We start from the raw sequence: 21833 nt of genomic DNA, 5'->3' as shown, positions 1-21833 counted from the left end.
AGAGCTAGCGGGCAGGGCTTGGTGAGGCCCATGTGTCGTCAACGGCAGGAACTGGCACTCCTTGCATTTAGCTCAAATGCAGTCCTAGGCTGGGCGCCGTGGCTCACCCTGTAATCCCAGCACTCTGGGAGGCCAAAGCGGGCAGATCACCTGAGGTTGGGAGTTTGAGACCAGCCTGACCAACATGGAGAAACTCTGTCTCTACTAAAAATACAAAATTAGCTGGGCGTGGTGGCCATGCCTGTAATCCCAGCTACTCGGGAGGCTGAGGCAGGAGAATCGCTTGAACCTGGGAGGTGGGGGTTGCCGTGAGCCGAGATTGCGCCATTGCACTGTAGCCTGGGCAACAAGAGAGAAACTCTGTCTCAAAAAAAAAAAAAAAAAAATCCAGTCCTGCAGGAAAGTGTAACATGTGGAGGTATCTGAGGGGGACCCCCAGCAGTTCTCCCTTTTTTTTGGAGGCGCCTCTACGACCCCTGCCCAATTCCCTGAGGGTACTGAGTTTCTGAGGGTCACACTCAAAACAGATTTTTCTGGGCCGGGCGTGGTGGCTCACACCTGTAATCCCAGCACTTTGGGAGGCTGAGGTGGGTGAACCACGAGGTCAGGAGATTGAGACCATCCTGGTTAACATGGTGAAACCCCGTCTCTACTAAAAATACAAAAAATTAGCCGGGCATGGTGGCGGGCGCCTGTAGTCCCAGCTACTCCGGAGGCTGAGGCAGGAGAATGGCATGAACTTGGAAGGCAGAGCTTGCAGCGAGCCTAGATCGAGCCACTGCACTCCAGCCTGGGTGACAAAGCGAGACTCGGTCTCAAAAAAAAAAAAAAAAAAAAAAAAAGAGTCACACAGATTTTTCTGATTTAATTGTCATTTATTTAATACATAGAAGCTTTCAAAACAAGGGCTCCTGGATGAGGGTGGAAAGAAGGTTGGGGTCCTAGTCCAATGAGTTTAAGGTTCCTTTCACACTGGAGCACCCAGGCTTGCTTGACCTGGGTGCCCACTGGCTGAGCCCCTGCCCGGAGTGGCCCAGTGGGGATCTCCTCCTCCCTCCCAAGCCAGGGAGAGGGATGAAGCCAGGAAAGATGGCCACCTCCCCCAGAAGAGTAGTGTCTGGCTTTCGGTGCAAGAGCCCCTTCTCTCCCAGGTGCTGGAAAACGTCGTATTTTACTGATTTCCCCCTTCTCCCCATTCCCTCCTTCCCCTATCTGTTGGAGGCTTGCAGCTGTCCTTTTGCAGTAGACACATGGTGGTCTCAGGAGCTAACATCAGCCCTTCTACAAGCCAGGGGAACACCAAACACTTGCCTGTCAATCGAGCTCCACTCAGCGGGGTTCAGACAAGCTCAGAGACCACCCCTGGCTCAGCAGTGCCGACTGTAGCCTTGTAGCAGTTACTGCTGCACACACGTGAGGACACACAGGAAGGGTACGCATTTGATACAGGCTTCCCATGGAAATACCTTCTCAAACCTGGAGCGGGGTGAGAATGTGGCAGCCCTCGGCCCCTCCTGGGTCAGAAGCTGGCTGAGCCCAGCGTTCACAGAGGCCAGCCTCCCAGAGCCCGAGAAGAGGCCTGCGCCAGGCGTGGTCACTGTAGGATGCAGATTGTGCAACAGGAGCCAAGGGATGGGGAGGCATTCTGGTCAGAGACTTGGAAAGCTTCTGGAACAGGGTGAAACATTCATCAGGTGACCCAGGGGATAGGCTCTCCAGGAAGGAAGCCCAGTTCCAGTTCCAGCAGTAGCCAGAGTTCTCGGCATGTTAGGACGGTGGGATTCTAGCCTGGGGCGGTGGGGGGAGGGTGGGGGCGGGCGGGAACAGGACAAGGCCTGCGGCAGTGCAGGAACCCAGCTGGGGCACCCTGACCCTCCGGCCATGCCCTTCTGCTCCCGTGTAGGGGACAGCAGAGGGGAGCTCGGGGACTGACATCCCAAAGGCCTGGTCCCCTCCTTGCTCTCGCAGCCAGTCCTTGCTGTAGGACAGTGACCCATGTCTGCAGCCCGACCCAGCCCACCCACAGAGCCCGGCGTCCCAGAGCTGCTGGGGGGCACGGTGGTCGGGATGTGAGTGGTTGGGCAGTCCTCCGCAGGGCTGCTGCCAGGTATCAGCCTCGGAGGTTTCCCTGAAACAGAGCCAACGCCCGCAAAGACCTGGGCAGACCGCATGGGCCAGGGGGCCAGGGGACTGGGTCCCTCAGAGGTGTCAGAAAAATGCTCCCCGGAGGACGCCAGGCTGCTGAGGCCCGTGGCTGACACCAGGGGGCAGGGCGGGGCGGCGGGGACAGCTCCGGAGGAGGGAGCCGCCCAGACCCAGCCCGGGGGACGCACGAAGAGCGGGCGTGGTGGGCGCCTGCTAGCTCCGGCTTGCGGTGTTGGGCCTTGGGGACATCGCTCGTGGAGGGGAGAGCCCCGGGCCCCGGCCGCCCCGCGCCGTGGCCGGGAAGGGGGACACAGCCCACGCGTGCGGCGCCCGACGGCTTCTCCCAGCAGCCCGAGCCCCAGTGCAGGCGGCGGCCCGGCCCCTTTGTGCCTGGCGTGTCACGCGCGGCCGCTCCCGCCGCCGCGCCCGGGAGAGGCCCCCGGCACCCCGGGCCCCTTTCCAAGCACAACAGCGGCCCCGCCGCGGCCCCGCGCTGACCCACTTTCCCTCCCGCCTCCTCGACCCGAGGCTGAGAATCCAGCGGCCGCCGCCAAGCAGGTGCGAGCCGTCGGGCGGGGCGCGCGGGCGGCGGAGAGGATGGGCCCCTGAACCACCCCGCGCGCCCCACCACAGCCTCCCGGGGCGAGCCAGGTTTCCGGGGCGGGGACCGCGAGGAGGAAGAGGAGGAGGGCACGGCGGGGGAACGGGAGGGAGAGGACCCGGGGCGGGGGAGGGACAGAGGAAGGGGGAAAGGAAGGAGGGGTGCGGGAAAGGAGGAGGGGAAGGAGCGATGGGAGGAGGAGGAGGGGTGCGGGAGAGAAGGCCGAGAGGGAGGCGGAGGGAAACCGCACCCCTGCCTCTTTCCTGGGCCGTGGCCAGCCGGGGAGGAAATGTTGAAATGGGCGAAGTGCACATCCGCCCCCAGGCCTAAGGGGTCTAGGGCTCAGGCCGCACGGACCCCGCCCTTCCCAGCCCTTCCTGCCTGACCTCTGCCACCGATGGGCGAGCCCCGTTGCTGGGAGGCGGTTCCCTATGGAGCCTGGACCCTCCCCCAAGTTCAGCCCGCCGGAGGCGTGTGCACTTTCAGATGAGAGCACTTGTTCACCGAATGACCGTGCGTACTTGGAGGGACATCTGGCCCCAGAACCTCGAGGAGCAGGGTGGCTAATGCCGTGGCCTGGCACTGGGAAGCGCCGGTCCTCCGTCCCTTTCCCTGCTCCTCGGCACCCCAGGCCCCTTGGGGCGTTCTTACACTGCCTGAGGCAGACCTGGAAGAGTCCCCTGAGCCAGGGCAGGGGCTTTGCCTGCTTCGTCCTTGTTCACCCCTGTGCGTAGCTACTACCTATTACCTACCCACCTGTCCACAAGTGTCAGTGACTGATATAGGGGAGTCACAGTAATTCACACATTATCACAAAGGGACATGGATACTCACACTTCCTTCATATCCCTACTTCCAGGCAGCCATTGTTAATGGGTGGGTGTGTACAGTTCTGGGCACACACCAACATGCACCGATGCGTGTTGACATGCTTTGTATAGAAGAAACGGGGTCAGGATATCATAAAAAGAGCTAATGGGTAATGAGTATTCATCAAATGCCAAGCTCTTGGTCTGAGCACTTCGCAAATATTAATTTAATTATCACGAACCTCAGTAAAGTTTATTACTATTACTCGCATTTTTCAGATGAGGAGCCTGCGGCACAGAGAGGTTAAGTAGCCTGCCCAGGATCACACAGCTACTAAGAACTGAAGTCAGGATTTGAGCCTGACTCCAGAGCTCATAAGGGAAACAATGAGGCCTCCCACTTTTCTATGCGTATTATTCCACGAATTACTGTTTCCACTAGGAATGTGTTCTTTTCTGCAACCAATGGAAGATTCCCAGAAGAATCTAGAAGATTCCTAAGAACTACTGGCTATGTGGGTTTGAGATTTTTTTTTTTTTCTGAGATGGAGTCTAGCTCTGTTGCCCAGGCTGGAGTGCAGTGGCATGATCTCAGCTCACTGCAACCTCCGCCTCCCGGGTTCAAGCAGTTCTCCTGCCTCAGCCTCCTGAATATCTGGGATTACAGGCACCTGCCACTATGCCCAGCTAATTTTTGTATTTTAAGTAGAGACGGGGTTTCACTGTGTTGGCCAGGCTGGTCTCGAACTCCTGAACTTGTGATCCACCCACCTAGGCCTCCCAAAGTTCTAGGATTACAAGTGTGAGCCACCACGCCCGGCCGTGTGTTTGAGATTTCTAGAGACATTAGTAAAGCCCTGCAAAACAGTGGGGACCTTACAGCAGCCTGCAGGTTCAAACTCCATACTGGACTCCCACCTCCCCAACCCCCATCCCCGCCCCACCAGAAAAGGACCCTCCATCCCCTTCAGGTCATAGAGTGAGGAAGAGGGAAGCCTCAACAGGCCCATATGGCCCTGGTAATGGGCATGGTGACATTTGGGCAGAGAATCCCAGGGCCCTGCATCTGCAGACCTGGGACAAGCAGCGAATGTCCAATGGGAGTGCTAGTGGCATTGCCTGGCCGTGGCTCTGTCCACCTGTGGCATCATGTCCCATGGGCAAAGTGTCTGAGCAAGCCTGCTTCTGCCGTTGACCTAGGGAGGCCTCATGACACCTGCTCATTGTCCAAACCTGTTCTTCCTGCATCCTCAAGATTCTGAGTGCCCTCCAAAATCAGATCTTTTTCTGTAGTTGTTACTATGGGTTAAGAACCCTCCTGTCTGATACATACAACTGATTGCAAACTTTTAATTTTTGCCAATCTGATAAGCAAAAAAAAAAAAAAAAAAAATTCCTGGATTTAGTTTACATTTCCTTCTTAATAGGGAGGTTGGGTAGAGACTTCTTGCTTTGCTCATGCCTGTAATCCCAGCACTTTGGGAGGCTAAGGTAGGAAGATCCCTTGAACTCAGAAATTCAAGCCAACCTGGGCAACATAGCAAGACTTCATCTCTACTAAAGGAAAAAACAATCCATTTTCCTCTTCTTCCTGCCCAACAGATCTGTGGCTGGGCAGCAGCTGCTGAGCTCCACTGCATTTCCTGCCTGCTTTACAGTTAGGCTTGTCCACAGGACCAAGTTCTCAGCAACAGAGCAAGAGCAGGCCTGTGATAGGAGGCTCTTCTCTACCTGGGCCTCCAAGCTGCCCAGTATCTGGCTGTGGCAGTGCCCTAGGGGAGGTCAGCAGCGGGAGAGAAGGGTCCTGGGGTTTTGGGGGACCAGGAGGAGCAGAGCTGCTGCTCAGCCTAGACCCATAACCTGAGAAAGTAAGAGTGAGGGCTCATTTTGTGTGTTAACTTAAACATCTGGCCACATTGCTCAGATATTTGATTAGACACTATTCTAGATGTTTTTATGAAGGTATTTATTGATTGATTTATTGATTGATTGAGACGGAGTCTCACTCTGTTGCCCTGGCTGGAGTGGCACAATCTTAGCTCACTGCAACCTCTGCCTCCCAGGTTCAAGCGATTCTCGTGCCTCAGCCTCCCAAGTAGCTGAGATTACAGGCATGTGCCACCATGCTCTGCTAATTTTTGTATTTTTAGTAGAGATGGGGTTTCACCATGTTGGCCAGGCTGGTCTCCTCACCTCAAGTGATCTGTCCGCCTCGGCCTCCCAAAGTGCTGGAATTACAGGCCTGAGCTACCACACCTGGCGAAAGTATTTTTTGAGATAAGATTAACCTTTAAATCAGAAGATTTTGAGTAAAGCAGATTATTCTCCACAATGTGGCAAGATCTCATCCCATCAGTTGAAGACCTTAAGAGAAAAGAGACTGACCTGCTCCGAGCAAGGAGGAATTCTGCTGGCAGACTGCTCGTGAACTCCAACTTGGAATATCAGTCTCCAGCCTACCAGCTTACTCTGCAGATTTTGGATTTATGAAGCCTCCACAATCGCAGAAGCCAAGTCCTTAAAATAAATCCCTTAAAACAGTTCCCTAAAATAAATTCTTCAAAATTCCTTAAAATAAATATGTGTGCATGTGTGTGTCTGTGTATATATATATCCTATGTAATGTCTAATATAGATCTATAATATATATTAGATAAATAGACACATATTTATCATATATATGTGTGTGTGTGTGTGTGTGTGTGTGTGTGTGTGTGTTTCTCCTATTGGTTCTGTTCTCTGGAGAACCTAATACCGAAACAGATCTGTTTTTTCATCTACCCTCTGTATCATCGGGTCTCTTAGAACAGGTGAGCCTTACCCTAACTAATTCAGAGGTGGATTCGTTTTCATGCATGTAGCTACTTCTTGTTTAGCTTCTATTATCTGCCTGCATTTTAAGGTTCTTTGTCTTCATATGACTCCAGGAATGTTATATATTAAGTATATTAACCTTTTGACTATTATATGTGTTGCAAACATCTTCTTGCAGTCAGTCACTTGTCTCTTTATTTTATTTGGAGTGGCTTTCAACCTAGAGCAGTGGTCCCCAAACCCAGGGCCACAGACTGTTCTCTGTCTGTGGTTTGTTAAGAACCAGGTTACATAGCAGATGAGTGGCAGGTGCGGGAGCATGACCGCTTGAGCGCCGCCTCCTGTCAGATCAGCAGTGGAATTAGATTCTCATAGGAGCACAAACCCTACTGTGAACTGTGCGTGTGAGGGATCTAGGTTGCGCCCTCCTTATGAGACTCTAATGCCTGATGATCTGAGGTGGAACAGGTTCATCCTGAAACCATCCCCACCTCAGTCCGGGCCTGTGGAAAAATTGTCTTCCATGAAACCGGTCCCTGGTGCCAAAAAGGCTGGGGACTGCTGACCTAGAAGATATATTAGTTATGACTCTTGGTGCATACTCGTGACAGAAATCCCGCTCAACCTAGTATAATGCAGAGGACAGTTCACTGAGCAACTGAAATAATTGCCACCTTTATAATATTGAAGCTTCCCACAGGAAACATAACACATCTCTCAATGTATGTCCTTTAATACGATTAAAAATGTGTCTTCATGTAGGTTCTCCAGAACTTTGGTTATGCCTATGCCTAGATTATTTGTGATAGTTGCTGGTTTTGCAGACGTCCTCTCCAATTGATTATTTATTGGTATCTATGGAAAGTATTGGTTTTTGTGTATTTGCTCTGTGCCCACTTGCCATCTGACTGGTTCTTATATTTTATTGACCCTTCAGAGGATATGAATTATGCTGATTTTAATGTCTTCTCCTGATTCCTGCATTATTATCCTGTTTTCTCCAGGGTTCTGTCTACTTCTTCTGCAGGCTGTTGGTTTCCTTCAAATGTCTGGGGGTTCTTGATTATCCGATCCCATTTGTAAATGAGTGCCCAGACAGTGGTTCTCAAAGTGAGATCCACAGACGCCTGAGTTCTTAAGACTCTTTCTGGGTGTCTGCAAAGCCAAAACTATTTAATAGGAATAAAAAAGACTTTTTTTTTCTGATGGGTGTTCAGGTGCTCGCTTCAGCAGCACATATACAAATGGGTGTTCAGTGGAGTTTTCCAGAGTCTACATGATGTGTATTATCACTACAGCTTGAAAGAAGAAGGAGGTATGAAAATCCAGCTGTTGGCTGGGCATGGTGGCTCATGCCTGTAATCCCAACACTTTGGGAGGTGAGGCAGACAGATTACTCGAGGTCAGGAGTTTGAGACCAGACTGGCCAACATGGTGAAACCCCATCTCTACTAAAAAAAAAAGAAAAAAAAAAGAAAAAAAATTAGCTAGGCATGGTGGTGCATTCCTGTAATCCCAGCTACTTGGGAGGCTGAAGCAGGAGGATTGCTTGAACTGGGAGGCAGAGGTTGCAGTGAGCCGAGATTATGCCACTGCACTGCAGGCTGGGTGAGACTCTGTCTCAATAAATAAATAAATTAAATTAAACACATAAAATTAAAATACATAAAATTAAAACAACAACAAAAAAGAAAATCCAGGTGTCTATTAAGCCAGACATTGGGGAGTTTTTGTTTGTTTTTGTTTTGGTTTTTTTGAGACAGAGTTTCACTCTTGTTGACCAGGCTGCAATGCAGTGACACCATCTCAGCTCACTGCAGCCTCTGCCTCCCAGGTTCAAGCGATTCTCCTGTCTCAACCTCCTGAGTAGCTGGGATTACAGGTGCGCACCACCATGCCTGGCTAATTGTTTGTATTTTTGGTAGAGATGGGGTTTCCCCATGTTGGTCAGGCTGGTCTCAAACTCCTGACTTCAGGTGATTCACCCACCTCGGCCTCTCAAAGTGCTGGGATTACAGGTGTGAGCCACCACGCCTGGCCCATTGGGGAGATTTTAAAAAATATAAAATGGGCCAGGCATGGTGGCTCACGCCTGTTAACCCAGTACTTTGGGAGGCCAAGGTGGGCGGATCATTTGAGGTCAGGAGTTTAAGACCAGCCTGTCCAACATGGTGAAACCCCATCTCTACTAAAAATACAAAATTAGCCAGACATGGTGGCACATGTCTGTAATCCCGGCTACTTAGGAGGCTGAGGCAGGAGAATCGCTTGAACCCAGGATGCAGAGGTTGCAGTGAGCCGAGATCACACCACTGCACTCCAGCCTGGGTGACAGAGCGAAACTCTGTCTAAAAAAAAAAAATATATATATATATATATGTGTGTGTGTGTGTGTGTGTGTGTGTGTGTGTACACACACACATATGTATAATGATGTCACTCTTCTTACTAAATAAACTATTTTTAGAAAAAATGTAGCTATTTGCTTTTTGTTTTGTTTTGTTTTGTTTTTTTGAGATGGAATCTTACTCTGTCACCCAGGCTGGAGTGCAGTGGCACAATCTCAGCTCACTGCAACCTCTGCCTCCCAGGTTCAAGCGATTCTCCTGCCTCAGCCTTCCGAGTAGCTGGGATTACAGGCAGGCGCCACCACACCCAGCTAATTTTTGTATTTTTGGTAGAGATGGGTTTCACCATGTTGGCCAGGCTGGTCTCCAACTCTTGACCTCAAGTGATCTGCCCACCTCGGCATCCCAAAGTGCTGGCATTACAGGCGTGAGCCACCGCACACAGCCTGTATAAGTGTTATTTATGTTAACATGCCATTATTAATATTTTAAAATAAATGAATATTGAAAATTTTTTCCACTTGAACTTCTACTACCGTAAATATCAATAGATACAACTCATATGAATGAAAGCCCGCTGAGACCCTCAGCCATTTCTAAGAGGGTGAAGGGTTCCTGAGTGCAGTGTGTTTGCGATCTGTCGGTCTCAACCAATCATTCTTGCCGTGCGGAGTAGTTCTTGCATACAACTAAACCGCCACTGTCTGACAACCCTGGCACCACTGGGCACTTGTGGTCATGGGGACAGGCTGGGAGGTTGCAAAGGCAGAGTGCCTTCCTGGGCCTCTGATCTGGGCCACTCTCCCTGTCAGTGTGGCTGACGGTGCCTGGCAGTCACCTGGGCAGGCCCCTGCTTCTCTCTTTGGGCCAGTGTTGGCTCTGGAGGCTCCCGGTGCGTCTTTGTCTTCAGCCTGAATGCTGCACTCAGACTTGACCCTGGGGCAGGCAGGACACTGCCTCAGCCACCTGGGCAGCCCTTTGTGTGATTACCCCATCCAAGCTCCATGAGTCATTCCTTCTCCACTGCCCCCACCCTACCCCATTTCCAGACTTGAGGGTTTTTAAGATGGTCTCCCACCTGCATGCCATTGGCTGTAATGCGTTTCACCACAAATCTGATCTCCTCTGCTTTATATCTTCCAGAAATTTGCCAATGTTCTGGTCTGTTGGTGGCATTTTTCCTGGTTTTCAAGGGCTTCTAAGTGTTTTTGTATTTATCTTACTACATCAGATGGCGGGGGAGATGGGTAGGAGAGGTGCAGTTGAACCTTGAACAATGTGATGGTTGGAGAGCCAAGCTCTCACGCAGTCAGAAACCCTTGTGTAACTTCAGGCTCCCTCCAAACTTAACTAATAAATAGCCTACTGTTAACTGGAAGCCTTACTGGTAACATTAAAAAATCAGTTCACACATACTTTGTATATGTATTTATACTGTATTCTTACAATAAACTAAGCTAGGGAAAATAAAATGTCATTAACATCATAAGAGAAAGTATTTACTAAGTGGAAGTGCATTATCATAAAAGTCTTCATCCTAGTTATCTTCACGTTGAGTGGCTGAGGAGGAGGGGCTGGTCTTGATGCCTCAGGGTGGCGGAAAGGAAGATGTGGAGGAGGTGGGAAGGGAGGCAGGAGAGGCAGGGATACTCTGCGTGTATAACTGATTGAAAAACCACATAGGAGGCTGAGGCAGGAGAATGGCGTAAACCCGGGAGGCGGAGCTTGCAGTGAGCTGAGATCCGGCCACTGCACTCCAGCCTGGGCAGAGGGAGACTCCGTCTCAAAAAAAAAAAAAAAAAAAAAAAAAAACCTCCCTGTGGGTGGACCCGCACAGTTTGAACCTGCGTTGTTTAAGGGTCCGCTGTGCTTGAAAGTGTTAGTCAGCAGTCCTGAACGAAATGTAAACAATGGTTGAATGAAGGAGCAAGGGAGCCTTAAGGGTGGGGAGGGGCGGGTGTCGGCAAGGACCTTCCTCCAAGACAGGGTTGTTGCCAGGGGCAAATGGTGACTGATGATCCACAAGAAGGTGTACCTGTGTGACAGCACCTGTAAACCAGGTGGGATCAGGGTGCGGCCTGTCGTCTGCTGTCGTCAGGAGCTCAGCAATGGATGGAAGTCCTAGGGGGACAACACACACAGCTTAGCAGCAGGTGCCTCTCCCTTTGGGCCTAATTTAGCCGATGGGAGTTTAATTTAGCCACGGGGGCGTAATTGCTAGAAGAAAAGGGAAGAAAAAACCTGATGCCCTCACCGCCTTCCAACCTTCCAATCCTGACTCTTCAGGAAAACCCTGGCTCTCAGACGTCTCCAGAGCGCCTGGCCAAGAGTGAGAAGGTGCCGGCTGGCGTGGGAGCGGGGCGGTGGCAGGATGCTCCCCAGAGGCGGAGAGGGGCGCAGGGAGGGTGCTGCAGGCGGCCTGGGAGTTTGGGGGCGCCGCCCTTCCTCCTGCCTTGGGCACGACCGGTGGATACTGTCGAGTGTGTTGTGGTCCCCTTCTTAGGAAAAGCACAGAGAGCCCTTTAAAGATGTGGACCGGACAGCAGCAGGGGGCCCAGGGTGACCACGGTGCAAATCAGGGAAAGGAAACGTAGGTCGCCACACATTTGATTTAAAAGAAAATAACTTCCCTCCTGAAGCAGAGGCTGGGCTAGGTGCCCTGGCACAGGCACAAAACCAGAGCGAACCCTTGCCGCTGCTCTGGAACGTCGGGCCACACCCTCCGGATATGGGAAAGGCTTTCTTCTCTATTTCAAATGACCCTGTTTCGCCTTTTTTAGATGCAAATGTTTATTTGGTCTGACTCTGAAATACTTCGGTGCAGCTGAAATAATTGAAGGCAGCCCCGTAAGCAGCAGCACTTCCCGACCTTCTCACATGCAGACCCTCTGCTGGAGCCGCCAAGCGCCCTCGCGAGACACCTGAGGGGCGGCCCAGCCCCTCCCTCCCTGGGCCGAGCTGGCCGTGCCGCAGCTGGTCACCCGCACGAGGACCTCGGGGTTGCCCTGCAGACTGGCACTTCCGCAGGGAAGTGATGGCAGCTGCCGTGGAGCCGGCATTTGTCGGGGACCTGGCACCCAGGCCACCGGCTCTGGGAGAGGGCTGCGGGGCTCACCTTTCAGGGATTAGCTTGTGCAACTTGACTTGTTCCCCCAAATCCTACAAGTACAGAGGATGTGCAGAAATCTGAGAGAGAAACAACCTCCGCAGCTCGTTGTTGTGGGGATTAAATTAGTAAGATGCCTAGAAAATACGATTCAGGAGTGTGGGTGCGTGTGACTTGGTGGTGGGTGGGCTCCACTCACCACCCTCCCTCTGCGCCTGTCCGAGGCATTTGAACCAGAGCAACTCCATTTTGAATAGGGGCCGGTAAAATAAGGCTAAGACCTACTGAGCTGCATTGCCAGACGGTTAAGGCATTCTAAGTCACAGGATGAGATATGAGATCGGCACAAGATACAGGTCATAAAGACCACGCTGATAAAACAGGTTGCTGTAGAGAAGCTGGCTAAAACCCAAAATGGCAACAAGATGTGTCCTTTGGTCGTCCTCACTGCTACACTCCCACCGCCACCATGACAGTTTACAAATGCCATGGCAACATCAGGAAGTCACCCTATATGGTCTGAAAAGGGGAGGCATGAATAATCCACCTCTTGTTTAGTATATATTCAAGAAATAACCATTAAAATGGGCAAACCGCAGCCCTTGGGGCTGCTCTGTCTATGGAGTAGCCGGTCTTTTACCCCTTTAATTTCCTAATAAACTTACTTTCACTTTATTCTGTGGAAACGCCCTGAATTCTTTCTTGCCCAAGATCCAAGAACCATCCCTTGGGATCTGGATTGGGACCCCTCTCCTGTAACACACCCACCCAAAAAGTGCTTGCTGATCTGAGGGTTCACAGAGTCAGTGGCTGCTGTAGTGTCACCACCTTTTATAGATGAGAAAACAGCATCAGAGTTTGTTGTTGTTGTTTGAGATGGAGTCTCACTCTTTCTCCCAGGCTGGAGGGCAGTGGGGTGATCTTGGTTCACCTTCCAGTTTCAAGGGATTCTCCTGCCTCCAAGAGTAGCTGGGATTACAGGTGCCCACCAAGCCCAGCTAATTTTTGTATTTTTGGTAGAGACGGGATTTCACCATGTTGGCCAGGCTGGTCTCGAACTCCTGACCTCGTGATCCGTGGGCCTCTGCCTCCCAAACTGCTGGGATTACAAGCGTGAGCATCAGAGTTTTTAAGTCAGAACTGGAGCCTGAGCACGACAGGTGCCAGAACCCGGCCGTTCCCCGAGGGGCTGGCCTGCCGCACAAGGTCCGCCAGCTCTCGCTCTTTGGGTGTGAGGTCTGGGTGGTTGCGTTCTTGCGCCTGCGCTGTGCCTGGCCGACGGGTGTGCAGGGGGTCCTCTATTTCGCTCGGTTTTGCCTGGGACTGTGTGCCCTGTGTGCTGCGTCGTGTTCTCAGCAGTGGATCTCGGTAGGCACAGCTAGACTTGGTCCTCAGTGGCCCGCTGTGCCCTGCGGGGGACCCTTTTGCACGTACCGTTCCCCCTGGCAGTTGCCTTCCCTCCCCAGGTCCTGGATGGCTCCCACTGCTGGCCAGGGCTCAGGCCGGATTCTCTACTCGACTCAGCGAGGCCCCTGCAATGTGCCACGATGCAGGCCCTCCCAAGTGCGCCCATTGTCCCATCCTGGGCCATGGCAGCTCCTGACACAAAGCAGCAGCTCACATATGAACGGTGGTGGTGTCCCTGGGGGAGACGGAGAAAGAGGGGCTGGCAAAAACCAGGCGGCACAAACCTAGAGCGGCCTTGCCTTCACTTCACACAGTGCGGTGGGCCTTTCCTCCGCCAGCGTGAGCAACTGGAAGCCGGCCTGAGCCCAGTTCCCAGCTCTGAGAACATTGTGCTTGTAATAGGAGCGAGCGGTGTGTTTGGAGTTGGTTCCTTGGGGTGGGTTCGTGGTCTGGCTGATTTCAAGAATGGAACCCTGGGCCTTCCGGGTGTTATAGCTCTCAAAGATGGCAAGGACCCAAAGGGTGAGCAGCAGCAAGAGTATTGTGAAGAGCAAAAGAACAAAGCTTCCACGGCATCCAAGAAGACCCGAGCAGGTTGCCGCTGCTGGCTTGGGGGAGGGGAGAGGCAGCTTTTATTCCCTTATTTGTCCCCTCCCGTGTCCTGTTCCTGTACTGTCAGAATGCCCTTTTCTCAATCCTAGCTGGGATTGGTTAGTTTTAGAATTCTGCTGATTGGTCCATTTTACAGAGCACCGATAGGTCCATTTTACAGAGCACTGATTGGTTCGTTTTACAATCCTCTTGTAAGACACAAAAGTTCTCCAACTCCCCATTGGACCCAGGAAGTCCCGTTGGCTTCACCTCTCAGTGGGACTGTGTTTAGGGGACAATTCCACCCAGACACAGTGACCTGACCGTGGGGTACAAAGCTGGGGCCCAGACAGCCTTCCAGACAGCCTTTTACTATATTGGGGATGTGGCTTTATGGAGTCATGCTGGCCACTCCCTCCAGAAGAAGCCTGATGGATCAAAGATGGAAACCAAAAAAATACCGGAAGAAAATGATTAAAACAAAAAAACAACTGTTGGCCAGGTGCAGTGACTCAAGCCTGTAATCCCAGCACTTTGGGAGGCCAAGGCGGTAGATCATTTGAGGTCAGAAGTTTGAGATCAGCCCAGCTAACATGATGAAATTCCTACTGTGCTAAAAATGCAAAAGTCAGCTGGGCATGGTGGCGTGCTTGCAGTCCCAGCTACTCAGGAGGCTGAGGCAGGAGGATTGCTTGAACCCAGGAAGTGGAGGCTGCAGTGAGCCAAGATTGTGCCACTGCAGTCCAGCCTGGGTGACAGAACAAGACTCTGTCTCAAACACACATACACACACACACCTGTAATCTTGGAGAGGGCTGAACTCTTTAATGATCTTGCAAAACCCTGTGGCCATAGCAACATAATTGATTTATTCTACCAGATAAGAAAAAAATATATCTGCATGGCAGAAAACATCCTGCTTAAAGTTAAAAAAAAAAGATACATAGAAAAAAAATATGGCACATTCCTAAGATGGAATTTACCCTGCAGTCATGAAAAAGAATAAGGTATACTTAAGTGTATGTGAAAACAGAATCTTATGCATAATAATATATGTAACTTATGGCACAGGCAAAGGGCCACTATAAATCAAAGAAAGAAATCCAACAATTGAATTGAAAAATGGGCAACGGGAAGAAATCCTTCACAGAAAAGAAAAATGCCTCTAAACATTTTAAAATATGCTGAGTGTCATCACAATAAGAGAAACGCAAACTGAAATATCAATGAGATCCTACTTTCCACTATCAGATCAGCAAGTTCCAAACTTTGACAATGGCCTTTCGAGTGAGCTGAAGGGACATGCTCCATGGGGGAATGTAGTCACATTTAGCAGAACTGCACACATATGTGCTCTGGCCCGGCAAGCCCACTTCACAGTCTTGTCAAGACATGTAATACAGAAGCTCATCAAAGCATTGTAGTGATTGGAAAAGGATAGGAACAACTTAAGAACTATCAGGATTAATTACATCACATCCCTAGGTCAGGTCTGCATTACCATGCAGTCATTGAAAAAGAGGGCGGTGGCTGGGCGTGGTGGCTCTCCTGGTGCAATCCCAGTGCTTTGGGAGGCTGAGGCAGGTGGATCACTTGAAGTCAGGAGTTCGAGACCAGCCTGACCAACATGGTGAAACCCCATCTGTGCTAAAAATACAAAAACTAGCTGGGCGTGATGGCGGGCGCCTGTAATCTTGGCTACTCGGGAGCCTGAGGCAGGAGACTCGCTTGAACCTGGAAGGCGGAGGTTACAGTGAGCCGAGATCACACCATTGCACTCCAGCCTCGGCAACTCCGAGTGAAACTCCGTCTAAAACAAAAAAAAGAAGGAGGTATATTTAGGTCTATGAAATGCAGCAATCTTCAGAGTATATTGTTTCGTGAAAAAGAGGAAGCTAGAGGGTATGTTCTAGACTTATCTCATTTGTTCGAATGAGTGTATGTGTGTGTGCACACAGAAATTCCTGGTAGGATGCATAAAACATGGACATTCGTATGTTTCCTCTGGTGCTATGAACCAAATGTTTCTGTACTCCTCCCCACAAATTCATATGTAGAAATTATCAGCCCCAGTGTAATGGCATTAGGAGGTGGGACCCTTGAGAGGTTAGGTCAAGAGGATGGAGACCCCAAGCTCTCTTCCTCTTTCTCTGCCATGTGGCCAACTGCAACCTGAAGAGAGCCCTCCCCAGGACCCAACCATACGGGCACCTTGATCTGGAACTTCCAGCCTCCAGAACTATGAGAAATAAATGCCTGCTATTTATAAGCCACCCAGTCTGTGATCCTTTTTCATAGTGGCCTGAGCTGACTGAGACCGCCGGTAAGAGACCTGGGGTCTGGGGTAGGTAGCATTCCCATTGTCTCCTTTATTCTGTTTGAATGTTTGACTCCAAGCATGAAGGACATTTTTAGTTCTTTTGTTTTTTTGGGTTTTTCTGAGACAGTCTCACTCTGTCGCCCAGGCTGGGGTGCAGTGGTGCAATCTCCACTCACTGCAACCTCTGCCCCCTGGGTTCAAGCAATTTTTGGGCCTCAGCCTCCTGAGCAACCAGGATTACAGGCATCTGCCACCATACTCAGCTAATTTTTGAATTTTTAGCAGAGACGGGGTTTCACCATGTTGGCCAGGCTTGTTTTGAACTCCTGACCTCAGGTGATCCACCCACCTTGGCCTCCCAAAGTGCTGGGATGACAGGGGTGAGCCACCATGCCCGGCCATTTTAAGTTTTTTAAAACAGTCAAAGCCATGCCTGGGGAAGGCTGCAGTCTGGCTCTGTCCCACCCTTGCCTGCTGCTGGTTGTACGTGGGGCTAGCCCAGCTGCTCCCTGTGTCAGGGTCTACAAGGCCAGCCCTGGAGAGGCAGATCCACAACACAGCCAGCGCAGCACCAGGACAGGTGCCCTGGGCTGAGGTCTGCATGGGGCAGCAGAGGCAGAGCCTACCAGACCTGCAGACATTTCTGCAATTGATTATGTTCTTACTTGTCCCTAAGATGAGCACTTACCTAGGCGTCGCTGATGCCCTCTGGTTGGGGCAAGGGGGGCGTCCCAAATCTGATGCTGGAGCAGCAGGGGATCCCCTGTGGGTAGAGACCAGCAGGCAGGCTCTGTGCCGTGGGCTAGCTGGTGCACCGAGGACACCTCAGCTCACACCCTCCTGGGAAGAACTGCCAGCCACTTCACAGGCAGAGCACAGAGGTGCTGGCTCCACCCCCTGTGTGTGGGTGGCCCTCTGTAGTCACCAGCCTGGCTGTCTGCCTCCTTGTTCCAGGCATGGTCTCAATGGCCTCAGGCCCTCCCTCCTGAGCCTGATTAAGAAGCAAAGCACTCTGCAGTAGGGGACACTCTCTTCTTAGGAGGAGGCCGTGATTCTCACTAATAAGTGCTTTTCTTCTACCACATCGTGTACATTAAATGTTCTTTTGTTGTTGTTGTTGTTTGCTTTTTTTTTTTGGATACGGAGTCTTGCTCTGTCGCCCAGGCTGGAGTGCAGTGGCCCAATCTTTGCTCACTGGACCCTCCGTCTCCCAGGTTCAAGCGATTCTCCTGCCTCAGCCTCCTGAGTAACTGGAACTACAGGCATGCACCACCACACCCAGCTAATTTTTGTATTTTTAGTGGAGACAGACAGGGTTTGACCATGTTGGCCAGGCTGGTCTCGAACTCCTGACCTCAAGTGATCCTCCTGCCTCGCCCTCGTAAGTGTATATTTTTCTCTTACTTTTTTTTTTTTTTTTTTTGAGAGGGAGTCTCTCTGTCACCAGGCTGGAGTGCAGTCGTGCCATCTCAGCTCACTGCAACCTCTGCCTCACAGGTTCAAGCGATTCTCTTGCCTCAGCCTCATGAGTAGCTAGGATTACATGTGTGCGCCACCAAGCCCAGCTAATTTTTGTATTTTTAGTAGAGACGGAGTCTCACCATGTTGGCCAGGATGGTCTAGATCTCTTGACCTTGTGATCCACCCTCCTTGGCCTCCCAAAGTGCTGGGATTACAGGCGTGAGCCACCACGCCTGGCCATGTATATTTTTCTAAACAGACACCTGACCGTGCTGAGGTCATCCATTGAAATTCCCCAGCACTTGCTGGCTTCCCTGAATTCAGCTGAATTGCACGTGCCCACTGCTGCTGGGTAACCTATGGCAGGCACAGCTGTGGGATGAAGCAGGCAGTGTGCACACATTCCACTGCACAGTCTGTGGCCTGGCCAAGCCCCTGGGCATTTGAGGCTCCGGGCAAGGCTTCATGTCCTGACAGTTTTGGGTAGGGGCAGGAGGTGGGTGAGCCCAGATCCCAGCAGCAGGCATGGCTCCCTGGGTTTTCATGTCATCTGTGCCGTCTTCTACCAGGATCCTGCAGCAGCTGAAGGGAGACCCCTCTCCTTTTAAGGGTTAAACCCCCAATGGCACAGAGCAACTTACCTGCCCTTGCATGGTGAACACTCCCATCTTTATCACATCAGTAATTCTTGCTAAAAGCAGATGTAATTTTGAAGGTGGGTAAAAGTAACTTGAAAAGTCGGTGGGCAGATGGCAGAGAGCCTGCTCATCCTTCTTTCAAACTGTCATCAGTCGCACAGGTCTCAGCTGCCATCTCATACTATTATTATTGCTATTTTGCATGTGTGCACACCTCTTTCCGTGGGTGTGGAGGGAGGGGACTGAGCAAAGCCTCAGGGAGGCCACATACGTTCTCAGCGCCATGCTTGGCTGGTGACTGGTCATGCACCATTGGCAGGGCCTGGAGCACGTGCAGGGAACAGAGTTCCTGGCTCTGCACACTCAGCATGTGTGTTTCATACTGTCACCTGGCTGGCTCCTCTTTCTGGGTTTGTGTGAGCAGAACAGAACACATGCTGGGGACAGGGCTGGCCGGAGGGGCTGCCCAGGTCATTTCCATCTTGGCGATGATGACACCACCCTGAGCTCATTTATTCTTCACAGCAATCCCAGGAGGTGGGAACCACTGTTATCCCCATTTTCCTGATAGGTAGACTGAGATGTGAGTGAGGGGAACAGACGGGACGAAGCTAGGACCCAAGGACAGGTGAAGGCAAGGAGGGAGGATGCTGCTAATAATCAGGGCCATTCATTTGGCCCGACCCAGAAGCTTGGGCAAATGGAGGCAGCTGGCACTACAGAGGCCATGGGGCAGGAGCAGTGGGGGCCAAACCAGAGGGCTTGATCCGCACTCTGGGAAGCTGTTGAGATCCCAGGTTCCTTCCACGGCATGCCTCAGACGAGCCTGGAAGTTTGTCTTTGGGGAAATTGTAGAGAGGTGGCTCTAGGCTCAGGCACTGAAGGACAGCAGAAGGCAGAGGTGGGGCTCTGGACTAAAAAGGGGTCCAGGTATAAGAAGAAAGGCTTCGCCTACGCTGAGGAGATCCCCAAGACCCCCTCCCGACTCCATTCCCAGGAAGTTGGCAGCATGACCTACATGCCCCAGGCAGGGCACATGTCCCTCAAGAGGAGACCTAAACATGTTTGCAGGTGAGGGTTGGCCAAAAAAAATCTGCTAAAGCCGCCGGTCTAAAATCATCCCCTGCCAGCAAGAAGTCTTCGGTGAGCTCTTCAGGGCTGTGCCCTTGGAGATGAACCAACTGTCCGTGGTCATTGAACACAGGAGTGAAGCAGCCAACATGGAGCACAACCAGGAACACGTAGGGAAGAGGCACTCGGAGGAAGCAGAGGGAAGGGGCAGAGCAAAGCTTAACATGAAGCACCTATCAGTCACATTCTTGGGAGCTGACAGAGTAGACTGCATCCAGGAAACAAGATTGGCATTCTAGGCCAGGCATGGTGGCTCATGCCTGTAATCCCAGCACTTTGGGAGGCCGAGGTGGGCAGATCACCTGAAGTCAGGAGTTTGAGGCTAGCCTGGCCAACATGGTGAAATCCCATCTCTACTTAAAATACAAAAATTAGCCGGATGTAGTGGCCCATGCCTGTAGTCCAGCTACTCAGGAGGTTGAGACAGGAGAATCACTTGAACCCGGGAGGTGGAGGTTGCAGTGAGCTGAGATCACGCCACTGCATTCCAACATGGGCAACAGAGCAAGACCACACACGCACACACACACACACACCCAAAGATTGGCATTCTAGGAAAAAGGGATCAAGGGATCATCAAAGCTCAAGAAAGAGGACATTTAATAAATAGGATAGAAGGTGGAGTCAAGAAAATTGCTAGAAAAAAGACAAAGAGATTGACAATAAGACACCAAAGACAACTAGCATGTCAATCAGATGATTCGGGGTGCCACTAATTAGAGTTACAAAAGGTGAGACCAGAGACAAGGGGGAGACATTTTAAAATAAATAATACAAGAAAATTACCAAGTGAAGAATGGGAGCCTCTGAATGGAAAGAGCCTGTTAAGGGCCATCATTTTAGAATTCTACACCAAGGCGTGTCACCATACAATCTGAAAGCATTCAGGATGAAGAGAAAGCCTTGTAAGCTGGAGGTTGGAGGTTGCAGGGGAGAAGAACAATACACACAAAGATTTAAGGATGAAATGACATTAGACTTCACAATGGCAGCACTGGAAGACAGGTGACAATGGAATAATGCCTTTGAAATTTTGATGGAAAATCATTTTCCACCTAAATTTCTATATCTTTCCAAATTATTTTTCAAGTATAAAATAGTATAACTGCATTTCTAGGCATGCAACATCTTTAAAACCCTTGCCTCAAGAGATACTGGAGGATGCGTGCCACCCAAACAAGCAAGTAAACCAAGAGACAGGAGGACCTGGGGTGCAGGAAGCAGGACCTAGCCCAACAGGCAGGCCAAGAGAGGCCCCAAGGTAACAGTTGGTAACAACAGAACAGGAAGTCAGAGGGCCCTGCGAAGAAGGCCTCCAGGGAAGGGGAACTGCCAGCCTATGGGATGTGTTAGAGTTTGAAGCAGTTGCTGATAGGTGTTTGGCAGAAATGTGGAAGTATCTGGGGGAAAGTTAGCCTTAAGGACATTGACAACTTGACAGAGGAAGCATTTTCCTCTGGTGCAGGCGGCAGGAGTGGATAATGAAAAAGGAACAAGTTCATTGCACACTATTGGGCTCTGCAATTAACACAATTTGATAGTCCTAGTAAGGTAAACACTGATTATTAACCCAAAATTATGATCTAAACATATATTGGGATGATGGGTGGGGGAGGAAAGTGGGAATACAGTGAATAGCAAGTGTCGAATCACCACTATTATGGTAGAAAGTCAACAAATAATGTCAAAATATAATGAATAAAAATAGCCGTATCTCCTTATGTTTTCAGAAGCAGATTTAAAGACGGAAAGTGGTGGCCCCTGGACTCTGGAATGAGAGAGACGGGGAGAGAATGCTGCATAACTGTTTGGACTGTACACTGCATATGTGCATCACTTTTCTAAAAATACAAAATTCATAAGGAAGAGGCAGCCCTGCCAGTTGCTGGCTGCCATTGTGAGCTCTTTGGAGAATGGGATGCGGGTGCAGGAGTGAGGGCAGTCAGCAGCAGGGGGGCCAGGAGACTCTGGGCAGTTTGAGTCTTTAAGAAATGGAAGAAGTTTCCATCCAGTGGGCAACTGGAGGCAGACATCCTGGATGTGAGAAGCCAGCAGGGCTTTTCTGTCTTCTGCAGGAACTCCTGCTAAGCTGTGGTGGTTGCATTTGTTGGTGGGAAATGGCCCACAGAAGAATCCAGCCCCCAGTGCTGAGGTGCATCTGATGAGACTAGGAGAGTGATGATCCCTAGGCAGCTCGGAGAAAGTAAGTGGTAGCATGGCTCCTTTGTGGTGGGATTGGAAGGATGGAGGGGAAAGGAGGTTGGGTGAGGGCCTCTGCCTCTCAGGAAACGAGGCTGAGTCAATATGGTGGGAGCAAGGCCAAGATTCCATCTCATGCCAGGAGACAGAGCCATGAGTCCCCCGATTTCAAGGACCAGGTGAAATCACGGTTCTTGTGGCCCTTTCCTTTCCTTCATTGGGGTCTGTGCTGGCCCCTGTCACTGGCCCTTGCTGAGGGAGGG

General features: G+C 51.1%; 1 protein-coding gene across 1 annotated transcript; it reads right to left on the bottom strand.

The window, feature by feature from the left end:
- Window positions 1-10596: 10596 nt before the first annotated feature.
- On the bottom strand, window positions 10597-18270 carry LOC112628032 (trithorax group protein osa). The gene is given in 5 exon segments (XM_025390811.1): window positions 10597-10838; window positions 10983-11215; window positions 16830-16850; window positions 16852-16904; window positions 18244-18270. Coding segments are annotated over 5 exon segments (576 nt in total).
- Between the last annotated feature and the right edge of the window lie 3563 nt (window positions 18271-21833).

The sequence above is a fragment of the Theropithecus gelada genome, chromosome 7a (genome assembly GCF_003255815.1).
Source record: "Theropithecus gelada isolate Dixy chromosome 7a, Tgel_1.0, whole genome shotgun sequence".
In the NCBI taxonomy this organism is placed as follows: Eukaryota; Metazoa; Chordata; class Mammalia; order Primates; family Cercopithecidae; genus Theropithecus; species Theropithecus gelada.
Note: the sequence above shows the minus strand (reverse complement) of the source record. Positions and strands in the feature narration are given on the sequence as shown.